This window comes from Protomyctophum parallelum (genome assembly GCF_964188405.1).
Source record: "Protomyctophum parallelum genome assembly, chromosome: 5".
Taxonomy (NCBI): Eukaryota; Metazoa; Chordata; class Actinopteri; order Myctophiformes; family Myctophidae; genus Protomyctophum; species Protomyctophum parallelum.
In genome coordinates, this window is record NC_139702.1 from 8,347,165 (window position 1) to 8,366,631 (window position 19,467).

At 43.0% G+C, this 19,467-nt stretch overlaps 1 protein-coding gene and 1 long non-coding RNA gene across 2 annotated transcripts in view; both read right to left on the reverse strand.

Annotated features, from left to right (window-relative positions):
- Positions 1–6,438: 6,438 nt before the first annotated feature.
- On the reverse strand, positions 6,439–8,419 carry LOC310858884. The gene is made up of 2 exons (XR_014569241.1): positions 6,676–8,419; positions 6,439–6,599 (listed from the first exon to the last, which is right to left on the reverse strand). It is a non-coding gene; the product is annotated as an uncharacterized lncRNA (long non-coding RNA).
- Positions 8,420–10,245: 1,826 nt separating this feature from the next.
- The window catches only part of LOC310858183 (vasorin-like), a 32,588-nt gene continuing 23,366 nt past the window's right edge, over positions 10,246–19,467 (reverse strand). Inside the window, exon 2 of the mRNA XM_083764289.1 lies at positions 10,246–12,474. Within this exon, the coding sequence (XP_083620415.1) occupies positions 10,315–12,453 (2,139 nt within the window). The 5' untranslated portion in view covers positions 12,454–12,474 and the 3' untranslated portion in view covers positions 10,246–10,314. The remainder of the gene's footprint in view (positions 12,475–19,467) is intronic.

The following is a 19,467-nucleotide window of genomic DNA, read 5'->3' on the forward strand; positions in this document are numbered from 1 at the left end:
ATTTTTAGAGAGAACTACAAAGTGAGCCAGCTTGTAGTCTTGGTTCACTTAAATTTTATGTAGGGGCTGATTGCGCCTTAAAAGAAAAATGCGCTTTCCTTTCTTTCGGGGGAGAATGCAATCTATGACCAATAATAGCTATTTGAATTGAGATTTATTTTCACAGCAGCCACTTTTGACATTAAATACTATAGGGTAAACACAGGTGGTACTAATGCTACTAATTGAGGTTGTGTTCCATTCAGGTCAAACAGACAGGGTGCTTCTCACATGTTGGCTCAGGATATACTCACTATAATGGCAGTATCATTGGTAACATCTGTGTTTATCTTTATTTCATGTTAATGTGGCTGCAATGAAAAATATATTAATTTAGTTGCTGGCGGAAACCTTGTATGTCCAAAACCTGTTTATTATTATCTAAAGATACAGATATTATTATTTAGAAAATAGCCTATAAGTAGATAGTAGATCTAATACTTCCACTACTGTACTTTTGTGTGACACTCTTGTGTAACTGAGGCATATTCATTTTACAAAAAAGAACATCAAATGTGGACATACTGCCCAAAAGATACGATATGTTATGTGGCTGAACAGAATGTTTCATTGACACTTCCTTTTATATATACTGTAGTAAATGATATATTTAGATTTGTGGAAACACGCACGCACGCATACAAAAACAACAACAACAACATAGTGAGATACTTTGTATAGCACTCCATAAAATGTTCTTTCAGAATTGACTTCCCCTTGCAGTGTTTTAAAATAAACGGTGGAAAAATGACTGTAGATGTGTATTTAAAGTTAGTGCCAAAGGGCTTACTGCATGCACAAAACATTTGAGCACACGCGGACAAAATGATGTTATTCATCACTCACTCACAGGCACGACATATTCGGAGCCAGATCTGCTTTCCAAAAATGCGTGGACCTCCAGAAGACATAAACCATGCTTTGTCTTCTGGCAGCAATGAATACACTTTTCTTGTTCTTCCTTTCCCGCGGCCTCCCCCTCCATTATATTTTACACAGGTATGTCAACATTGATGGCAAGATATATTGCAATGCAAGCAGGAATGGTTTACATATGGTCTCTATAGCTGTATCATACAGGCGCACGTGTGTGCGCGCGCACACACACACACACACACGCACGCACGCACGCACGCACGCACGCACGCACGCACGCACGCACGCACGCACGCACACATGCACGCACACACACAGGGGGTGAACATGCTTGGATGGAAAGTTTGAACTATTATCGTGTCCAAAAATCTGTCTGCAGTTGGGTTTCAGTTCCCCCCCCCCCCCCCCCCCATTTTTTTCCTTCTTTTTACTCTGCATCATTCCACCCCCAGCAAACCAAGCCTGCTTTCATTACTGCCAGATTGTTCAAATAAATCTAGCCCACATCTCTCTCTCTCTCTCTCTCTCTCTCTCTCTCTCTCTCTCTCTCTCTCTCTCTCTCTCTCTCTCTCTCTCAGCACCCCAACAGCACCCAAAGGATGCCCCTCCAAATGAGAACCACGTTGTGTAGATTATGGGGGTGATGAGCCGTGAAATTGTTGTTTTAATTCAGGAGCTCATCGTGACTCTGCAGTCAGTGTGATGTGTGCAGAGTTGTATGTGTTTGTTTATTGCACACAGTGTATATAGTATGTTACGTCTGACCAGGGGGCTGTGTGTGTGTGTGTGTGTGTGTGTGTGTGTGTGTGTGTGTGTGTGTGTGTTATACTTTTTCAAATATTTAACTTTAATTTATAATGGATGTCAGTGGTTCTCAGATTGGGCTTACACCTTCTCCATATATGGAGAGGTTTACAGAATTTGACCCAGTTGACCTACTACATACTAGATGTTTTCCGATTTCCCCAGTACACATTAAACATTTTAATTTAACTTTGAAAGTTGTGTACTGACTATTTTGGTGCACACTGAAAAAAATAGCCCTCTCCTGCCTCTGTTATAGAACACCATCCCATGCCAAACCCTAGAGCTAAGGTCCTTCTTTTAGTAAACACAAAACAGACAAATCTTTACCCCCTAGTTATAGTGGAATTTGGGGCGTTAATCTAAAAAGCCCGCCCTGTGGTTGCTTTCAGAACCTCTATGTGGGCCTCTGAGCTTTCAAAGAATCCTCAAACTTTTCATATATTATGCCTCATCAGAAAGTATAGTCATTCTTTCTCTTATGTGATTCTTCTGTATTTCTAATGAAAGTAAAAAAAACATTTCCATACATATCTACATAGATACTATCTTGCATTGTGCAGCAGCCAATAGGCTACTATAAGTTCATTACTTAAGTTCAATCCTCTTTAGCATAGGTATGTCACCCCTTTTCATGTGGGAGGAGTAAGGCTGCGACCGAGGCTAGTACCTGGCTGCATACTGACCTCAAGAGTCCTGTGAGAGGCCTGGACGGTTAGCTCCAACGTCTGGCCTTTGCCGCGTGTCTGCCCCCCCAATGCCCCATCTCTCTCCCCATTTCCTGTCAGTCTACTTTCAACCTATCAATAAAGGCAGAAAAGGCCAAAAGAAAAATCTTACAAATAAAGGGGGGAAAAAAAGAGTCCTGACAGGCTAAAAGAACAGCAAGCCCAGTTAAACCGGACCCGGATAACATATAGTAGAGTTATGTTTTGCTGAATTATGATGAATGTACACATGCTACAGTACATTAAATAGTATATTGACCATGTTTTAAGACATACAGTATGAACTCGTATTGGCCGGCTCCTGTGTCCGGAAAAGATGTATGTATCTTCACGATGACATTTTCTTGGTAGGAAAAGGAGCTCATTGTCTTTCTAGAAAAGAACAGATACATATAGAATTCTAAACATTTCAACCAATAGACCATAATGTTTGGGAGTAAAGCCTGGGTAGCAGCTCTGGTTTTTACATCAGGTTGTTGTCATCAGGGGAAAATGGCCAACATATCTGAACCATGAGCCTTCACACAATCCGGCTTTGTGATCCGGCTATTTGGTTACTGTGGAAACTACGGACAACAGTGCATTTCAAAGCCAAGACCACTGGCAATGAACTGAAGACAAACTAGATAAAGTGCCCCTCGGGGCAGGTCAGGTTGTTCCAAAAATGTGTTTTGCAAAAATCCACCTGTTGGTGGCGCTTTAACAGGCCAATGTGAAAAGGATGGGATATATTCCTCAGCCTAGTAGGAAAGTCTGTGAAAGATTTCATGTAAATTGCACGCTGCGTTCATGATTTGAGGCTTTTTGTTCCAAACGGGCCAGTCCTGCAAACTTTGAAAGCCAATGTTAGCCAATTAGGATGGAATATGAAATATTGGACAGATCCGGCTTGAACACATGACTATAGACTCTATAGTTACACACTATCTCTATAGTATAGAGATAGTGTGTAACGTTTTGCAGGATTTTTGAAGTAATATCAACAAATGTGTTTTTAAAAAAGGCGGCCTCCTGGTGACGCTATAACAGGCCGTTCTGGAAAGTTTGGGGCAGAGGTTCATCGTTGGCATCCAGGGAGAGTGTGTGCAAAATGTGTCATTGACCGGGTTAACGGTGCCGGAGTTTAGCTGCACACACACGGACGGAGTGCAAAACATACTCTCTCCCCATGCCTTCGGCCTGGGGAAACACTAAGGTGAACAACTTTAGTGGCTGAGTGGCAGTGGCTCAGGAGGTCCCCAGTTCCATCTCCTCCAGGCCTAGTGTTAAGACACTGATCCACAACCATCCCTGGGTGCCTTTTGCTCCTAATAGTTAAGATGGGTTAAATGCACACAATCAATTCCAGGCATGTACAGTACTCCACCACTTAACGTTTTAGCGAATAACTCTTGGCTTGTATGATAAAAATATTTACCGCATTAAAGCCATAGACATACTGCAGTCCTCAACATAAAACAGTTTTTCAATACATAACCAATTTAGTGACATTGTAACTCCACCCACCCAAGGTTCTATCTTTTTTTCATTTTCATTTATTATTCTTTTTTCTTTTAGGTTTTATGACCTCAATTACACCCAAAAAACCTGAACTTTGAACATTCAGTGGATTTTCTGTGGTCTGAAGTTTTCTTTGGGTTTTTTTGGGCCTTTTGAGCTACAATGAAAACAGGCAACACAGTGAAACAGTGACATCTGCTGGCAAATCCCATTGACATATATGGGATTTGCAGTAAGTGATGTCACTTACTGCCGGCAAATCAGAGCACCTGTTTGAGCCAGAAAACCCCAGATCACAGAAAATCTACTGAATGTTAAATGTTCATGTTTTTTGGGTGCAATTGAGATTAGAAAACCTAAAAAAAACAAGAACAATTCCAAAACCTTTTTTTTTAATGTCACAATCCCTTTAAAGGCAGATGGAAAACAAGCAGAAAATTGTAAGGTTTGTCACCTGAAAGTTTTAATTCAAATTGTGGTAATTATTCCAAACCAAATGGTCAGTAGCAATGTGTACTGTAGGCTACACATGCCAGACCACTGGTATGGTCCTTTAATACATTTGTACTGTTTGTTTTGTAGCCTAATGTGATGTGACCCACAAAAAGTTAACTTATAATGGGCCTAGTTGTCCAGGCGCATGCCACATATAGGCTTTGGCCTTACAGCACGTCGCGTGTTCGAGTCCCGTTTAAGTAGCCAGGGGAAAAAATACAGTAATCTTGTCATTTGGAAAGTGTAGTGAGTAAGATTTTCCACTGGCTATTCTTGTCTATATAAAATACAGCAAATTCACCTTTTCCACAAACCCATATGACGTCACAAAGTCATCATTGTGAGGTTTTTGTGTGATGGGAGGTACTGAAGGATAATCAACTCTTGTTGTTGTTGGAGGTCATGTGCCTCTATGACTAAACTTTCGTAACGGCACATTAGCCCTGATTCCTCAAGTCCAAAAGTAAGATGACATGTTGTTTTTTTTACTGACCAACCGTGTCGGATCATTTGTGGTTTAATGTCATGTCATTTATATATATTACTGTACCGGTCCAGGGATATGAGCACCCAAAGTATGTGCAGAGTTTGGGTTATGCACTGCAGCACAGTTAAGTATATCAGGGATTAAAAGTATTTACTTTAGCGTGTAATTGGGGATAGTGAAAAACGGTTGTCGCTGTTGGCATAATTAGCATATAATTATGCTAATGGTAAATGTCCGTGTGCAAATTCAGATCAATTATCCCTTCACTAAATCCCACCCCAAAAAGCGATTGTCCAATGCGAATCCAAATAGTTTAGCAACGGTTGCTATGCTGGTCAAGCTTTCTTCACTGCTAACGTGCCTATTGGACAAGGATGGGTTGGGGAGGGACTTAGTTAAGGGCTGCCACTGAGGAGAAATCAGGACAGAGATAATATTGGGTGCGTTCGGAAATGCGCACCAGGAGCGCACTCGCCTATTAGTTTGCATTGCACAGTGCAATGCAAACTATTTCCGAACGCGCCCATTATTTCAAAAACAATTGAAACATGTGGTCTTTGGATTCCAGATCCATATAAGAACGGCGTGGCTCCAATAAAGATGTTAAACTTCAGTGATCTATGAAGTCTGACTTTCAAAAAATAATGCATGGAGGTGATTCTTTGCCGTGCTGGGCTGGCAGTGTACACAACAAATCTGACACTTTATCGGTCAGGAGGTTTGCGAGATAACACCTGGGCAATCACACGAAGACACACACACACCCAACCCTCAGAGAGTAGAATATCAGGGGTAGAGAAAGTGAAGATAAAAAGTGAAAATAGCAGATCTACAAGATCACTATTTCTTAAAGTTTATTTTCCCCCTAATTTATGAAATGTATTTAATTTTATGAATTTATTTATGTAATGTCAAACATTTGAAAAATGTTTGAATTTGATTTAAATTTATGAAAATATTTTATATACTAATGATTCAAAACAAAATGTAGGAAAAAGAAATAAAGGGATTTACTCACGACCCATAAAAATGGGTCTTGATCCCCTGAATATAGTAATGTTTAAAAAAATAAAAAATAAATAAAACAGTATGCACACATTTTCACATTGGGTCTTTTAATACTCATTTTCAACTCATCGCATCAATCATACACGAGTACACATAAACAACTGACTTCTTAAACAAACAAGAACATAAAAAAGACAAAAGGTTTCCCAAAATAAACAGGGAAGGTAATAAGTATATTGAAAATATTTCAAATATTTCCTGTCCCTCTAGCTCTCCAAAGCTGTTTCAGGAAGTCTTCCAGTTGATATATAGAGTGAGAACAGATCAATGAACATCTGGAATCTATGTTTATACTGGAATATTGACAGAAAAGTACAAAATAATGAAGCCAGCAAGAACGATGAACAGTTGATATTGGCCTGTAGTGCATTCAATTATACAACGAATAATAACACACCCCTGTCCACACACAGCACGCACACACGCAGTAAAATACTGAGTTTTTGCTTTTTCTTGTCTGTTTTTTTACTCAGTATACAAATGTGACCAAATAGACCCGTTGGTTCCATTTGTACCATTCTCAGAGTTATACATTTATGAATTAACACTGATAATTTTACTGTGTACTGCACATACACCCATGCACACACTCCCACAGATAGCTATGTACTGTACATATTCATGTGTGCTGCACACACACACGCTCACACTCACACTCATACACACTCACACACACACATGCACGCTCAATCATGCATACCTGTACATCCATAGACACATGGCACACAACTTTGCCTGTAAGATAAGAGAACTGCAACCTTGTTAATTTTTGTTAGGAACAGGTCAAAGTTCATATTGCATGTATTATGTATTACTTTCTTTTCTCTGTGGTTTTCTCCTGCCAAACCAAAGAGGCTCTATTGTCCTTTTATGTCATACTGTGAAACGTGAAAAAATAAACTGTCTTATGTACCAATTTCACCGACATGGATTTGTGCGCATATATCGTGCTTGATTAGAACCACTGTCATTTATGTGATATGAAAAAGCAGCACAAAGTAAACACTAACATTTTGTGACTTTCCCAGCCCCAGGCAGGAACGGTGGATAATTACAACTGAACAGAGCATTACGTCTGTGTGCTTTTCATAGACTGGTTGGTTGCAAGCAAGCAAAACCGTCCACAAACACACAGCCAAGAATCCGTACACAATAGCCTACACTGAGGTACGATGCGTGAATTGGATGAAAACAAATCATTTAAGGGAAAGCGCACGCATGAGCCAGAACAGGACAGAGAGAGGAAAAAGCGAACATGATAAGCTACTGGGACTGTTGCTTACGGACGCCTCTGGTCAGGGTTTGATTTGCTGGGGGAGTGAGGAGGGGATCCATGCCTCTGCTTTCGATATCCCACCGTCTGGTCGTTCATTTTTATCACCAGTGGGGATAGGTTTTAACCCTGCTTGTGGTCGGACTGAATTGCTTTACCTTTTGGGAAATGTACAGCTTGTCTGATGTGTTTGATAATATCACAATTTAACATTTGAATGAACCCATTTAGGACGGGAAGCCCTTTTGGGGTTTTTACCCTGCAAAACAGGAACCCATTTTTGTGTTCTTGTTGCTATGGCTATAGCAACATTTGTGTAATTTCTTTAATACGTTTAACCAGAAAACATAGTCAGGATTTAGAAGGCGTTTTTGCATCGACCTCAGTCCTAAATGGGTTAAAAATAAATTATGTTAACCTCGTTAACGCTGACATCCCAATTTTGCATAGTATAGTGAAAATAGCCGCTCTACAAGCTCACAACGCATGACGACCCACGAGCCGTTGTGAGCTTGTAGAACAGCTTGTAGATCAGCTATTTTTGCTATTTGTCAAACAAGTAGCCTATTAATTAAGTGGTAAATGCCCCCCGTTTTTTCTTACTTTGTTTACAAATGGAACGCTGGTTGTGGACTGCAGTGGCTAGAGGAAATGACTAGTCACTAACACATAGAGTACATTTACTTTTAAGCTTTTTGAACTTGCTTGAACTTTGGCATAAGTTGTGTGCTGTTTTAATGCCTCTGGTTTGGTGGCGACGGGTCTTTGAGTTTGAGCACCGTTTTAGAGCTCTGGTGCTAAAAAAACCCCACGTCTGAGGTTTGTCTTAACCATGCCCTTATGCAGCTCTGTCTGGGAGGTTAGAGCCCATTGTCTTAACCATGCCCTTATGCAGCTCTGTCTGGGAGGTTAGAGCCCATTGTCTTAACCATGCCCTTATGCAGCTCTGTCTACTCTGGGAGGTTAGAGGCCAGTCTCTGCATGATTGTGTTCACTTAGTGGCTTGATTGGCATCTTCAAACAGTTTGGGGTAAACCATACTAGTGCAACTATTGGTTATTTTTTATAATAAAAAAATCAATTACTTCAAATAACTGATTGCACCATATTTCGGGCATCATCCATATTTCGGGCATGTGTTGAAGGCAGTTTAAAAAGCAGGTGGTTTGCACACATCCAGTTCCTGGCTGGTGCTGGACTAAAGGTAGATACCGGTACATGAATGAAGAAAGTAGTCCGCACTCCGCACACAGGCTCTGCTCCGTAAACGGCCTTCATCAGGTGATGAAGGCCGTTCACAGCCGAAACGTTGTTTTAAATAAAACAAAACACCACTGGAGCAGAGCCTGTGTGCGGACTTCTTTCTTCATTCATGTGTTGAAGGCACACAATTTCCTATTTGACATAGAGCACCTAAGTCTAACGTTAATATTGATAGAGGTTGCTAAGTCCACAGGTTCATGTACTTTTTATTTGCATTGTAGTAATCTCCATTTTTAGATCGCCTCATATAAGAACTGCGTTTGAAAAGGAAACAAATCGACCTCACTCATATGGATATGAAGAATCACCAGACTTAGAGAAAAAGCTATTGTTACTGCTGCTGAATTACTTACATTTTCGCTAGAAGCAGACTGTATCAAATAATATGTCGAACTGACTGCCGTGAACGATACAGAGACACCTCCCTGACAAATAATATCGCAGAGACAGATTGTTTATTTTTGGACCACAATTCTTATATGAGACGATTTTAAGATGACCCCATGTTATTCTCCATAGAGAAAAACGTGTGAGTGACTTTGACTTTGGCGCTCTATAGAAGGCATTTGTTTTGACCCTTTCACTCTGTGCAATGAAATTAAAATGATACTTTTCTAAATGGATCTAATGGATATATTTACAACAATCCATTCAATGGTGACTTTGAATGAGGGAACAACAATTCATAACGCATCCACATTAGTAACAATAACAACACTGAAAATAGAGCGAATACCATATACATGATAAAAAAAAAGAAATACAGAAAGTCATCACAGAAACATGTCATATCATAACACAGCCTGCACGTAGTATCACAGCAAAACAAGAAAAAACAAGAAAAGAAAAAGACACTATGCAAGCCAACGGTAGAGTCCATTCTCAATGTCTCTTCATTTCATTCATTTATCTTTCACAGCAAATGTATCTTCCATAATGGTTTGTGATAAGTTTTACACACCCCCCCCCCCCTATCTTGGTGCCGAGCCAAAGTGCAAAGCACAGTTCAGTTTAAGAAAGGAAAGCATGCAACTCTTGTTGTAATACTCCGTACAAAGGTTTTTACGATATGCTGTACCTGTGTTGCATGGCCAATGATTAGTAAAATAACCAGTTGCAGGGTTTTGTATCTTGTTGTAGCTTCTCACAGAACCATTATAACCATTTTTATGTCAGTTATTGATTCAGACTCTGAAGAAAATAATCTCTTTTTCAGTGCAGTTTTTCCCCCATTTGGACAGTTGAGAAAACGTGTTTTGTACCAAGACATGTGGCACAGTTGAATCTACGCACATGTCCTTTCATGTCACTGTTTTCATTTATTTCACTGCCTTCCCCTCCAGCTTCATAGTCCAGCCTCTAAGTCTAAGACACACACACACACACACACACACACACACACACACACACACACACTGTCTCTCCCAAATCCTGAAAACAGGATTGCAGCTCATTCAAATGCAGTTCATCGACGAAGCAACAAAAAAATAAGTTGAGAATTACATGTCAATGCAAGAAGGCACTTCCATTTTCAGCCTGCTACTTAGACCCTTGTTGATGATTGCACTTTTAAACGTTTAAATACTTGGTTGGGATGTCCCCCCCAATGCCCCCATCGGATTCATCTGGACGACTTCAAAAAAGCATCACTTTATTATCCGATTATATGAACCTTTGGGGGGCAGGGGCGGGGGGGGGGGGAGGGGGGGGGGTTGTCTGTGACCTCGGCTCCAACATGAGAGTCCACTCGACCACATCTTTCAAAGTTAGTGCACGGAGTCTTAGAAATAAGAAGGTTTCAAGGCCCCTACATTGTTATTCGATGTCGAATGTTCTTGCATAAGCGGAACCTCATATTCTAAGCCCCCGTTGGGTTGCAAGGGGAGGGGCGCTGCCTGGGGCGTGTGACAGCGGTCGATGTCTTTCTGCTTGTGGGGTAGAGTCCCGTTTCCTCCGTTCTCCATGCAGGCCTTGACTCCCTCCAGCTCCATGGGGTCAGGCTCGGCCGGGCCCAGCTCCATGTCGGCTTTGGCCCGCCTTCTCCTCCGCAGGCAGACGACTGCCCCGGCGACCACCGCCACGCCCAGCACCAGGGCCAGCGCGGCCAGCGCAGGGACGAGGGTGTAGTTCAGCTGGCCCGGGTCGTCGATAGCCCAGGGCTCCGAAGACGTGGCTTGGACCCCTGCGGTGCGAGCCTCCGTACACGACCCCGCTTCCACGGAGCCGTTATTAGCCCGGGAGTTGATTCGCTCGCCCAGCGGACTGGCGCAGACGGAGTACGTGCAATTGGGCCGCAGGCCTCGTAGGGTGTACTCTGGGTAGGACGCCGGGACACTGAGGAACATGGGCCGGCGGTCAGGCCCCGAGAGGTTGCGGTACGTCAGCCTGATGCCGCGTATGTGGGGTCTCGTCTCGATGAAGCGGTGCAGGTCGAGGAGGATGGAAGTGGAGGTCACCTGGCGAGAGCTGATGGCGTCGGGTTCCAGCGTCGTCATCAGGGAAACCTCAGAGAGTTCTGTCGCGGATGGTTTTGGCGGCTCAGGGATGTCCTCCACATTCTCACAGTAGAGGCCGGAGGTCCTCGGATCACACATGCAGACCAGCTGACCCAGGGGGTCGAAGCGGCACGTGCCACCATTGAGACAGATGTTTGGCGGGCACATATATTCCTCATGCTCTCTGTTGGTGGAGCTAGGGGAGGCTGGTGGCAGTGGTGGAAGTGGGTGGTTGTCTGCTTTGGAAGGAGGGTTGTCACTGGGCGGAGGGATGGCATTGGTACGGGTGGTCTCTGGGGAGGTGGTGGGCTGCGGGGGAACAGGAGTGCTCTCCTCCCCATGAGAGCTGGTCAGCACCGTTGTTGTAGGTGGGCACCCAAAGTCCTTTTGCTCCAATTCTGCCAGCATCTTTCCAGCGTTGACTGGGGGGAAGTGGCATCTGGTTTCCTCAGGTCTCCCAAGATCCACAGTCTTGTCCTTCAGCCAGACAGGGAACCAGGCCAGAGAACACAGGCAGTTGAAGGGATTCTCGGCTGCTGTCAGGTGTCCCAACTTGGGGAAGGTCTGGAAGAAACCTTGGGGAAATCCTTGGAGGTTTAGTCCACTCAGGTCCAATTCCTGGAGTCCCACCAGCTTCTGGAAGTCCTCTGTCCTGAGCTCCCCAAGGGGGTTGGCAGCGAGGCTGAGCCTGATCAGCCCCTTCACGGCTCCATGTTTCAGAGCCTGGGGTATCTCCACCAGCTGGTTTTGGGAAATATCCAGATCATGGAGGTTCCCCAGGGAAGCCATCAGATTTTCATCCAAGTAGGTTAGCCCCAGAGAAGCGACTTTGAGGGACTCGAGGTGGGGGGTCTGGAGGTCGGACGGGCCCAGGGCTGGCAAGTTGTTGGAGCTGAGGTCCAGAAGTAGAAGCTTGGGGAGTTGGAGGGCTGGCAGTGAGGTCAGCTGGTTCTGTTGGAGCTTGAGCTCCAGCAACATGTCCAGACTCTTGAAAGCCTCTGAATGGATGCTCTGGATACGGTTGGCATGAAGATACAACCTCTCCAGCTGCACCAGCCCCGAAAAACAGTCCTTGGAAATATGGGTGATATAGTTCGAAGACAAGTCCAAGTTCTTCAGTGTGGACAGTGTCTGGAACACGCCATCCGGAACCTCCATCAGTTCATTCTGACTCAGGTCCAGCAGCTCCAGCTCGTCCAGGCCCGTGAAGTCATCTCTCACCAGCGTGTCGATGCCGTTCTGGAACACGTAGAGCTGTCTGGTGGTGGCGGGGAGACTGCGGGGCACCGTGGTGGAGCGCCGCTGGATACAGAAGATGGAGTCCTGGGCCATGCAGGAGCAGTCCGCCGGGCAGTCACTCGACCACACCAAGCCCGAGGAGAGGAGCAGGAGGAGGATGGGAGGGAGCAGAAAAAAGGGTGGCATGGTGGTCTCAGCCTGGAGCCTCTGAAAGTGAAAGAAAGAGGGAAACAGTGAATATTAACCATTAAATGTTAAATTTCAATTATGTTATACTTTCTGGTATGCGCACGTGTCCCATAGCTCTGCACTGTTGCTACTTTTCTTTAAACATGAAACTTGGAACATTTAGAATGATCTTTTGAGAATTAACGTCATTAAAAGGAAATCATTAAATGTATAGGGACAGTAGGGATTATGATTTAACAGTTCGTAAAGTCATGATTTATTCACTTTTCGAATTGGATTTTATTGATTGATTTATAGCCCATTCAAACACTGCTCCACCATTGTAAACGTTCTAAACGAGCACACACCTCCGCTCTCTGCTTGGCAAAGGCACAGCAGAGCCCACCCAGTATGACCTAATCTGGGGTAAGTGAGAAGCGTGTTCTGCCTCTTCCCTGTGTTTATGGCACAGTCTCCAGCCCGTGAAACCCAGTCTCAGTTAAAACGGCTGGACACCCACAGCCACACAGTTACTACATACAAACATTGTACACACACACACACACACACACACACACACACACACACACACACACACACACACACTCACAGTTCCTTCGTACAAACACATGCACACTCAATCACATCCGCAGTCACATTTACTCGCCCACACACGTTAGCAAACACATGGGCGCCATATACAGGAAATTAGAGAAAGGGGGAGAGAGGGAGAGCAAGAAAGAAAGAAAGAAAGAAAGAGGAAATTAAGTAAGTTAACAAAGTGTTTACATTCGATTGATCTCTATGGACTTGCGTACATCCAATGGCTTATATGGCACTATAAAGAATTCATAACACTCAACTCAAAAGAAAACAGTGTGAAAGGCTTTAGCCCGCTCTTAAACTCAGCGATAGCGAATCGGTGTTGGAATAATAAACAGGCCTGCATGAGGACTTTTACTTCTGACTCTGACCGGGGTTTACCCGGACTCGACGTTTCCAAACAGCACTGGACATATTTAGGCTAAACTAAAGCTAGCTTTGAATCACACCTCATTTGAGGAGCGCCTGCAGGTCTCCTTCCAGTTTCTCATCTCAATAACTGGCGACATTAAAGGTATATTCAGTGATTTCACTTAATTCAAATATCACTTATTTTTTTGTTTTGTTGTGATAATCCTCCCTACTATAGAGTGTGCTGACCATATAAGGAGTTCCTCCCTGTCCCCAGTTAACCCCTGGGGGTCAAAAAACCTTAGGTTTCGTTTTTGACTCTCTATCCTGATTGGACGAAAGGCTGGGTCCCAGCCAAAAACGAAACCTAAGGTTTTTTTGAGTGAAATCACTGAATATACCTTTAAGAAAAGTCTCTCTGGATGGAGGCGTCACCTAAATATCTACATTGTAATGTTATATATGGGACCAACTCGAGTGTACCCCAAGTGTAACCCAATGGACCAGGTCTACCGGTATTTGGTTGCAATTGTAGAATGTTGGAGTTACCAGTGGATAAGTGAACAATGCGTTACAGTTCCACGTGAATGCAGACAGAGGTAATTCTAAACGGTTCAAATGAGGTTTTGTATATATCTGATGGATAGCAATGGATTCAGGTCAAGAAACCCTTTGAATGTAATTGGCGAGGCAAACTTCTGCCCTATCTCCTCTCCACGGAAAGACTCGAGGTCTCATCCTATCGGGACCATCTCATTTCTGATTAAGGCCTGGTTGTGGACACTCACTCCTATTCTGGAGATGGGTTGAAATTTCACTTAGACAAGGCTGTGGTTTAGTCTTGGCCTTAATGTGCAACACATTTATGCACGCATTACGCACAAACACGCAAGCACACAAATGCCCACACATGTATAAAGGTCAGCAATGGCTCAGGAGGAGGTAGAGGAGGTAGCTTCTTCTAGTGAATACACCTTTCTTTAGAACAATCTGTGTGGTAGAGTATACGATAGCTAACAGTTATACTGATGTGGTTGTAGTTGTTCGACCTGCTTTATTGAGAAATGTACCTGTGGTCGGGGAGGACCACTACTGGTTGACCACAGGAGTCTCAAAACGCAATAATACCCTCTAGGCCTAAATGGCCTTTCCGTATAAGATCACCAGGCATAGCGGGACATGGGTTCGAATCCTAACGGAAATATATGTACACAGTAAAATTGTGTACATATATTTATATAGAGTTGATTCATCAGTTTGTAACTCTAAATGTGAACAAATGTAACCTCCATTTGGTTACATTTGTTCACTCTCGAGTTAAATGAACACTGCGAATTTGACTGTGTGTACAGATACTAAGTGATTTGGATTACAAGCATGACAGCACTCTGTCACTCAGCCTCTCCTCTCTCCTGCCTCCACATGTCTTCTCTCCCTTTCATTCCACTGTCTTCCTCCTCTCTCTCTCTCTCTCTGACCTGCTCTGTGTCCATATGAACCCTGTGCTCCAGCTCTCCCCCTGTTGCCCTTTCCAAGACTCCCGGGGTGGAAGTTGAAGAGAGAAACCTGAGATGTTTCATTAAAGCCAGGAGCGTACCTCCGGCCCCATGCCTCCTAAACCCCCCACCACCCACCCCTTTCCTTCTCCCCTGTCTCCTCCATTCATCTCCCTCTCCCTCATAACCCACAGAGAGCCTGATCTGAGCTGGCCCAGCATGGCTGGAATTTGCAATATCCTTCGAAAATCCATCTTCATCAAGAGCACGGAAAGAAAAGAGTATAGGGGGAAGCTGGGGCCAGGTGAAGTGTGTGTGTGTGTGTGTGTGTGTGTGTGTTTGTGTGTGTGAGGGTGTGTGTGTGTGTGTGTGTGTGTGTGTGTGTGTGTGTGTGTGTGTGTGTGTGTGTGTTGGTTTGATCATCAGGTTACATACTGTAGCCTTGACATTTTACGGATACATCTTGACCATTTATCTCAAAATTGATATTTAAATGACTTGTTTTAGAGTAATGAAGTAATTTTAGATAAAATAAACAGCATAGTGATGGATGAATTACCTATACCCGTATAGCTAACTATAACTAATAGTCTTATAGCATGTTTTTCCACACTGTTTCAAGGTGAATGGCTGTTACATGTGTCGGTACAGTAGTGTGTCTGTGGAAGTGTGTCGGAGTGTTTCTGAGTGTGCGTTTACTTCCAAGTGCCGCCTAGCCACACTACGCTGATTGCTGGTGGCAATCCTCGACCCTTCCCATGATCGGTTGGGCTTTCTTACTTAAGGCCTCTACATATAGTCTTTTGTTTTGTTCCTTGCGTGGGGGAGTCAAACGGATTACGTTCGACTCTGCAAGGCACTTTAAAGGCACCAAACACCTGTGGACTTTGTTAGTACTTGGGTATGGTGTCCCCTAGCTGCTCGCTTGCCATGATTGACTTGTTCCGTTTGTGATTTTCTATACTTTGCCATTCCCTCCTTCAGTTACCATTTCTGAAGGTACAATGTTGTCATGCTGATAAGTCGATAAGTTGATTGTTTGACTTGCTACCAAGAAGTTTGACTCACCTTGATTCCAACCACAACTCTGTTGTGGGTATTGTTTAGACTAGAGCTACTGGCACCAGGTTTTTGTAAAACCTTTTGATGTAGTTTAGATTAGAGCAGTTAGATTAGATTAGAGTTCTATTTTTTATTTGGTGAATCGTGATGTAGTTTAGATTAGATTAAAGTTCTGTTTTTTTTATTTTGTGTGGGTTAGAGGTTTAGAAGAAGGTACCGGTATATCGTTTTGGTCCAGGTGCTATTTCCTATTTGAAATTTAAATTCATTGATTTTTTTTTTTGTAAAAGCAAAAAATAAACAGTCAATACGAGACAGACTTGTCAAAACAATCTCTTTATAATGGTGCAATTGTGCGATTCTGTTTTCTTGTTCTTTTGTTTGTTTTGTTCATTTGAGAAATGGTAATACCAGTTTCAGATTGTCAATTACTTTTGGATTAACAGCCAAGTGTTAAAAGCCAGCAGGCATACACCTGTGGCGTTGAACTTAACAAAGGCAACACAACCTCAAAGTCACCTAGCCAGTTTGTCTGATCAGCTAGAAGGACATTTGTACAAGTAATCTCAGTTTTTATCAACACTATTATTCTCACAAAGCCAAACACACACGCACACACGCACACCCACGGCCGGCTCGAGCACACACACACACACACACACACACACACACACACACACACACACACACACACGCACGCACGCACGCGCACACAAACACAAACAGCTTGTTTGCAGCATGTGAGTCAGAGAATTCTGGTTATGATAGGGAATTCAAAGGAGACACATGGCGTCTTTTGTTTGGAGCACGTCTTGGTTTAAAGGCACACTTACGCCCTGAAGGGCATCCGGAATACGGCAAACTTGTTTATTCTCTTTATTATTGGTTTTAGGGTGTCTTTTTTGGCATGTTACTGTAGACCAGTGTTGTTTTCGTCAGGACTGACGATAACGTAAATGACGACGTCAACGCCCCTTTTTCCAGGACTAAGACGGACTAAAACGAACGACCCTAAAATATTTCGGGACAAGACTGACGCTGACGAGCTAAATACCGTAGCTCTGTTTGATGACGATGACGAGACGTGTGTGTGTTATTGTTGACAAGACGAGGCTACACGAAAATGTTAGTGGATTTTGACGAACAAAGTTTTAAATGCATGAAAATGTTCCGCCAATAATGTCACTGCACTCGCCGCTATCCTCCTCTCCAGACTCCAGTCTCCTTTCCTAGTTGGTCACGCCCATCTGCATGCATGCACACACACACACACACACCGTCCCATTTCGACTCCGTGTGCGTGTCCTCTTCAGACCACCACCAGACTGGGGGAAGCCGGCACCGCTATGATCACTTTGCTTGTCCCCGTGGATTGGAAATAGGATTTAAAAGGCTATCCGATGATAGCGTGGATTACAGCACAGTTGTGTGCAATTATTCAATAAAGAATTCACATATCACCGCACCTCGTCAAGCCTCCAGTGTCGGCTCAATGCGAAACATGTTGCACCGAGCCTAGCCTGGAAGCTAACGTCAATCAACAACAGTAGCTCTGGTCCATAGTGTAGTTAGGACTCATGAGTTCTATGGTACTTAATTTGATCCTTTCCCCTCACTCACACCCGCGGAAGCTGTGCAGGCAGCCCCTCGTTTTTAACATAAAAAAGATGTGAAAGCCTACTTTCCTCCTTCTAACACTATGGATCAGAGCTAACGTTATTCCAACTCCCAGTAGCAGTTCAAGTACCCGACCAGATGACATGGTTTCTAACTAAACGGTTATGGCCAAATAAAATGTAAAATCTACTATGGCTGTTAGCCTGTTACTGTATGTCCACGGAAGAAACACAGAGGTGTTTTCTTATGGTCATGTCACATATTTGCTGCACCAATTGAAGCCCCCCCCCCCCCCCCCCCCAAACCCTGTAGGATGCATTCCCCAAAACTCTCAGAGACATGCCCCCACCACCATCCAAACCTTCAATATTAGTTTCCCCAGCTATTTATTTTTATTTACTTAGTGTTTTTCCTTTAATAAAGTTGTTTTTGATTCATGTCCCCCTTGTAAAGCATTTTTGGGTACTCAGAAAAGCTGTATATAAATTAATTTTGAGATATTATTACTACAAAAACAATGTTTATTGCTTAAACTTATGTATTCACTATTCATTGATTCACTAGTATACCAAAATCCATTAAAAAATGGCTCTCTCACAGTTCTTGGGTCAAATAATTATATGCGATTAAAATGTGATTAATCGAGATTAACTACAAAGCCTCTGATTCATTAGATTATTATTTTTTAATCGAGTCCCAGCTCTAATTAATACCTGTACGCTATAGACATTTTATTTAAAGACTTTTTATTTTTTGACAAACTGGACTAAAACCTTTTACTAAAATGACTAAAACTGACTAAAACCCTTAGGAGTTTCCGTCGACTAAACTATCAAGGATAGAAATGACTAAGACTGACTAAGACTAATTAAGCATTTTTTCAAATGACTAAGACTGACTAAGACTAATTAAGCATTTTTCCAAAAGACTAAGACTGACTAAATCTAAAAAATGCCTGCCAAAAACAACACTGCTGTAGACTGGCAGTGAATAGAAACAGCATAGAATGAACAAATGGGCTGTGTTTCAGAAAAGAAAGAAGATGAAAGAAAGAATAGTGGGAATGACAGGAAGAATGAGTGAAATGAAAAAAGGGGGAGAAAAAGAGATACACAAGAGTTAAAAAGGAAATGATTCACCATACGTAGATAGCTGCAAAGTTTCCGTTTGTGAATTTCCACAGGCAATTTGGCTTCGCTTTAGACATATCTTTCCCGTACAAGCCTAAGATTAACGTGAAGTGATGACAGATTTAATTTCTGCTTGACAGGCCAACTGCTCTTTTGGACTGCGTGAGCATACTGCAGTCTGCTCTGCAACTGTTACTTCAGAAACACATGCCGCAGAGTTGGATTGTGCCCGGTAAGATTAGTTCTTTAACGGTTTGGGATGGCCTGTGTCAGAACAGGCAAACACAAGGGCATCCTGGAGGCATGGCAGGCCAAATGCAGTGCCTGCGTAGCCAATATGACGGCAATTTCTTCACACACTCATCTGTGTGCATCCCAGATTTTAACAACCTGACAGGTACAGTTATGGTACTGACTGTACAGTACACTGACTGTACATGCGCTAGAAAAGAGAAATAGGTTGAGATCCATTGCTAATCACTGTATACTATTATAAGACAAAAAGGATTTGAAATTGAAGCGATGTTTGTTGGCTATACAACAAACATACGCAACAGAATGAAGACCTGAATAAAAAATACTTCTGGAACTTTGGCGAGGGAAGTTATTATTACAATTCTTAGGTCTTCAGAGGATAACTGAAAAGCGTGGAAATAATTAACACGCGATAGAGGAAAAATAGACCAGTAAACCGCTAGTTATTGGGTTACGCCTCACCCTCATAACGAGGCGAGCCTGTGTTGTTCTTGAGCATGTGCTCATCTGCAGACAAC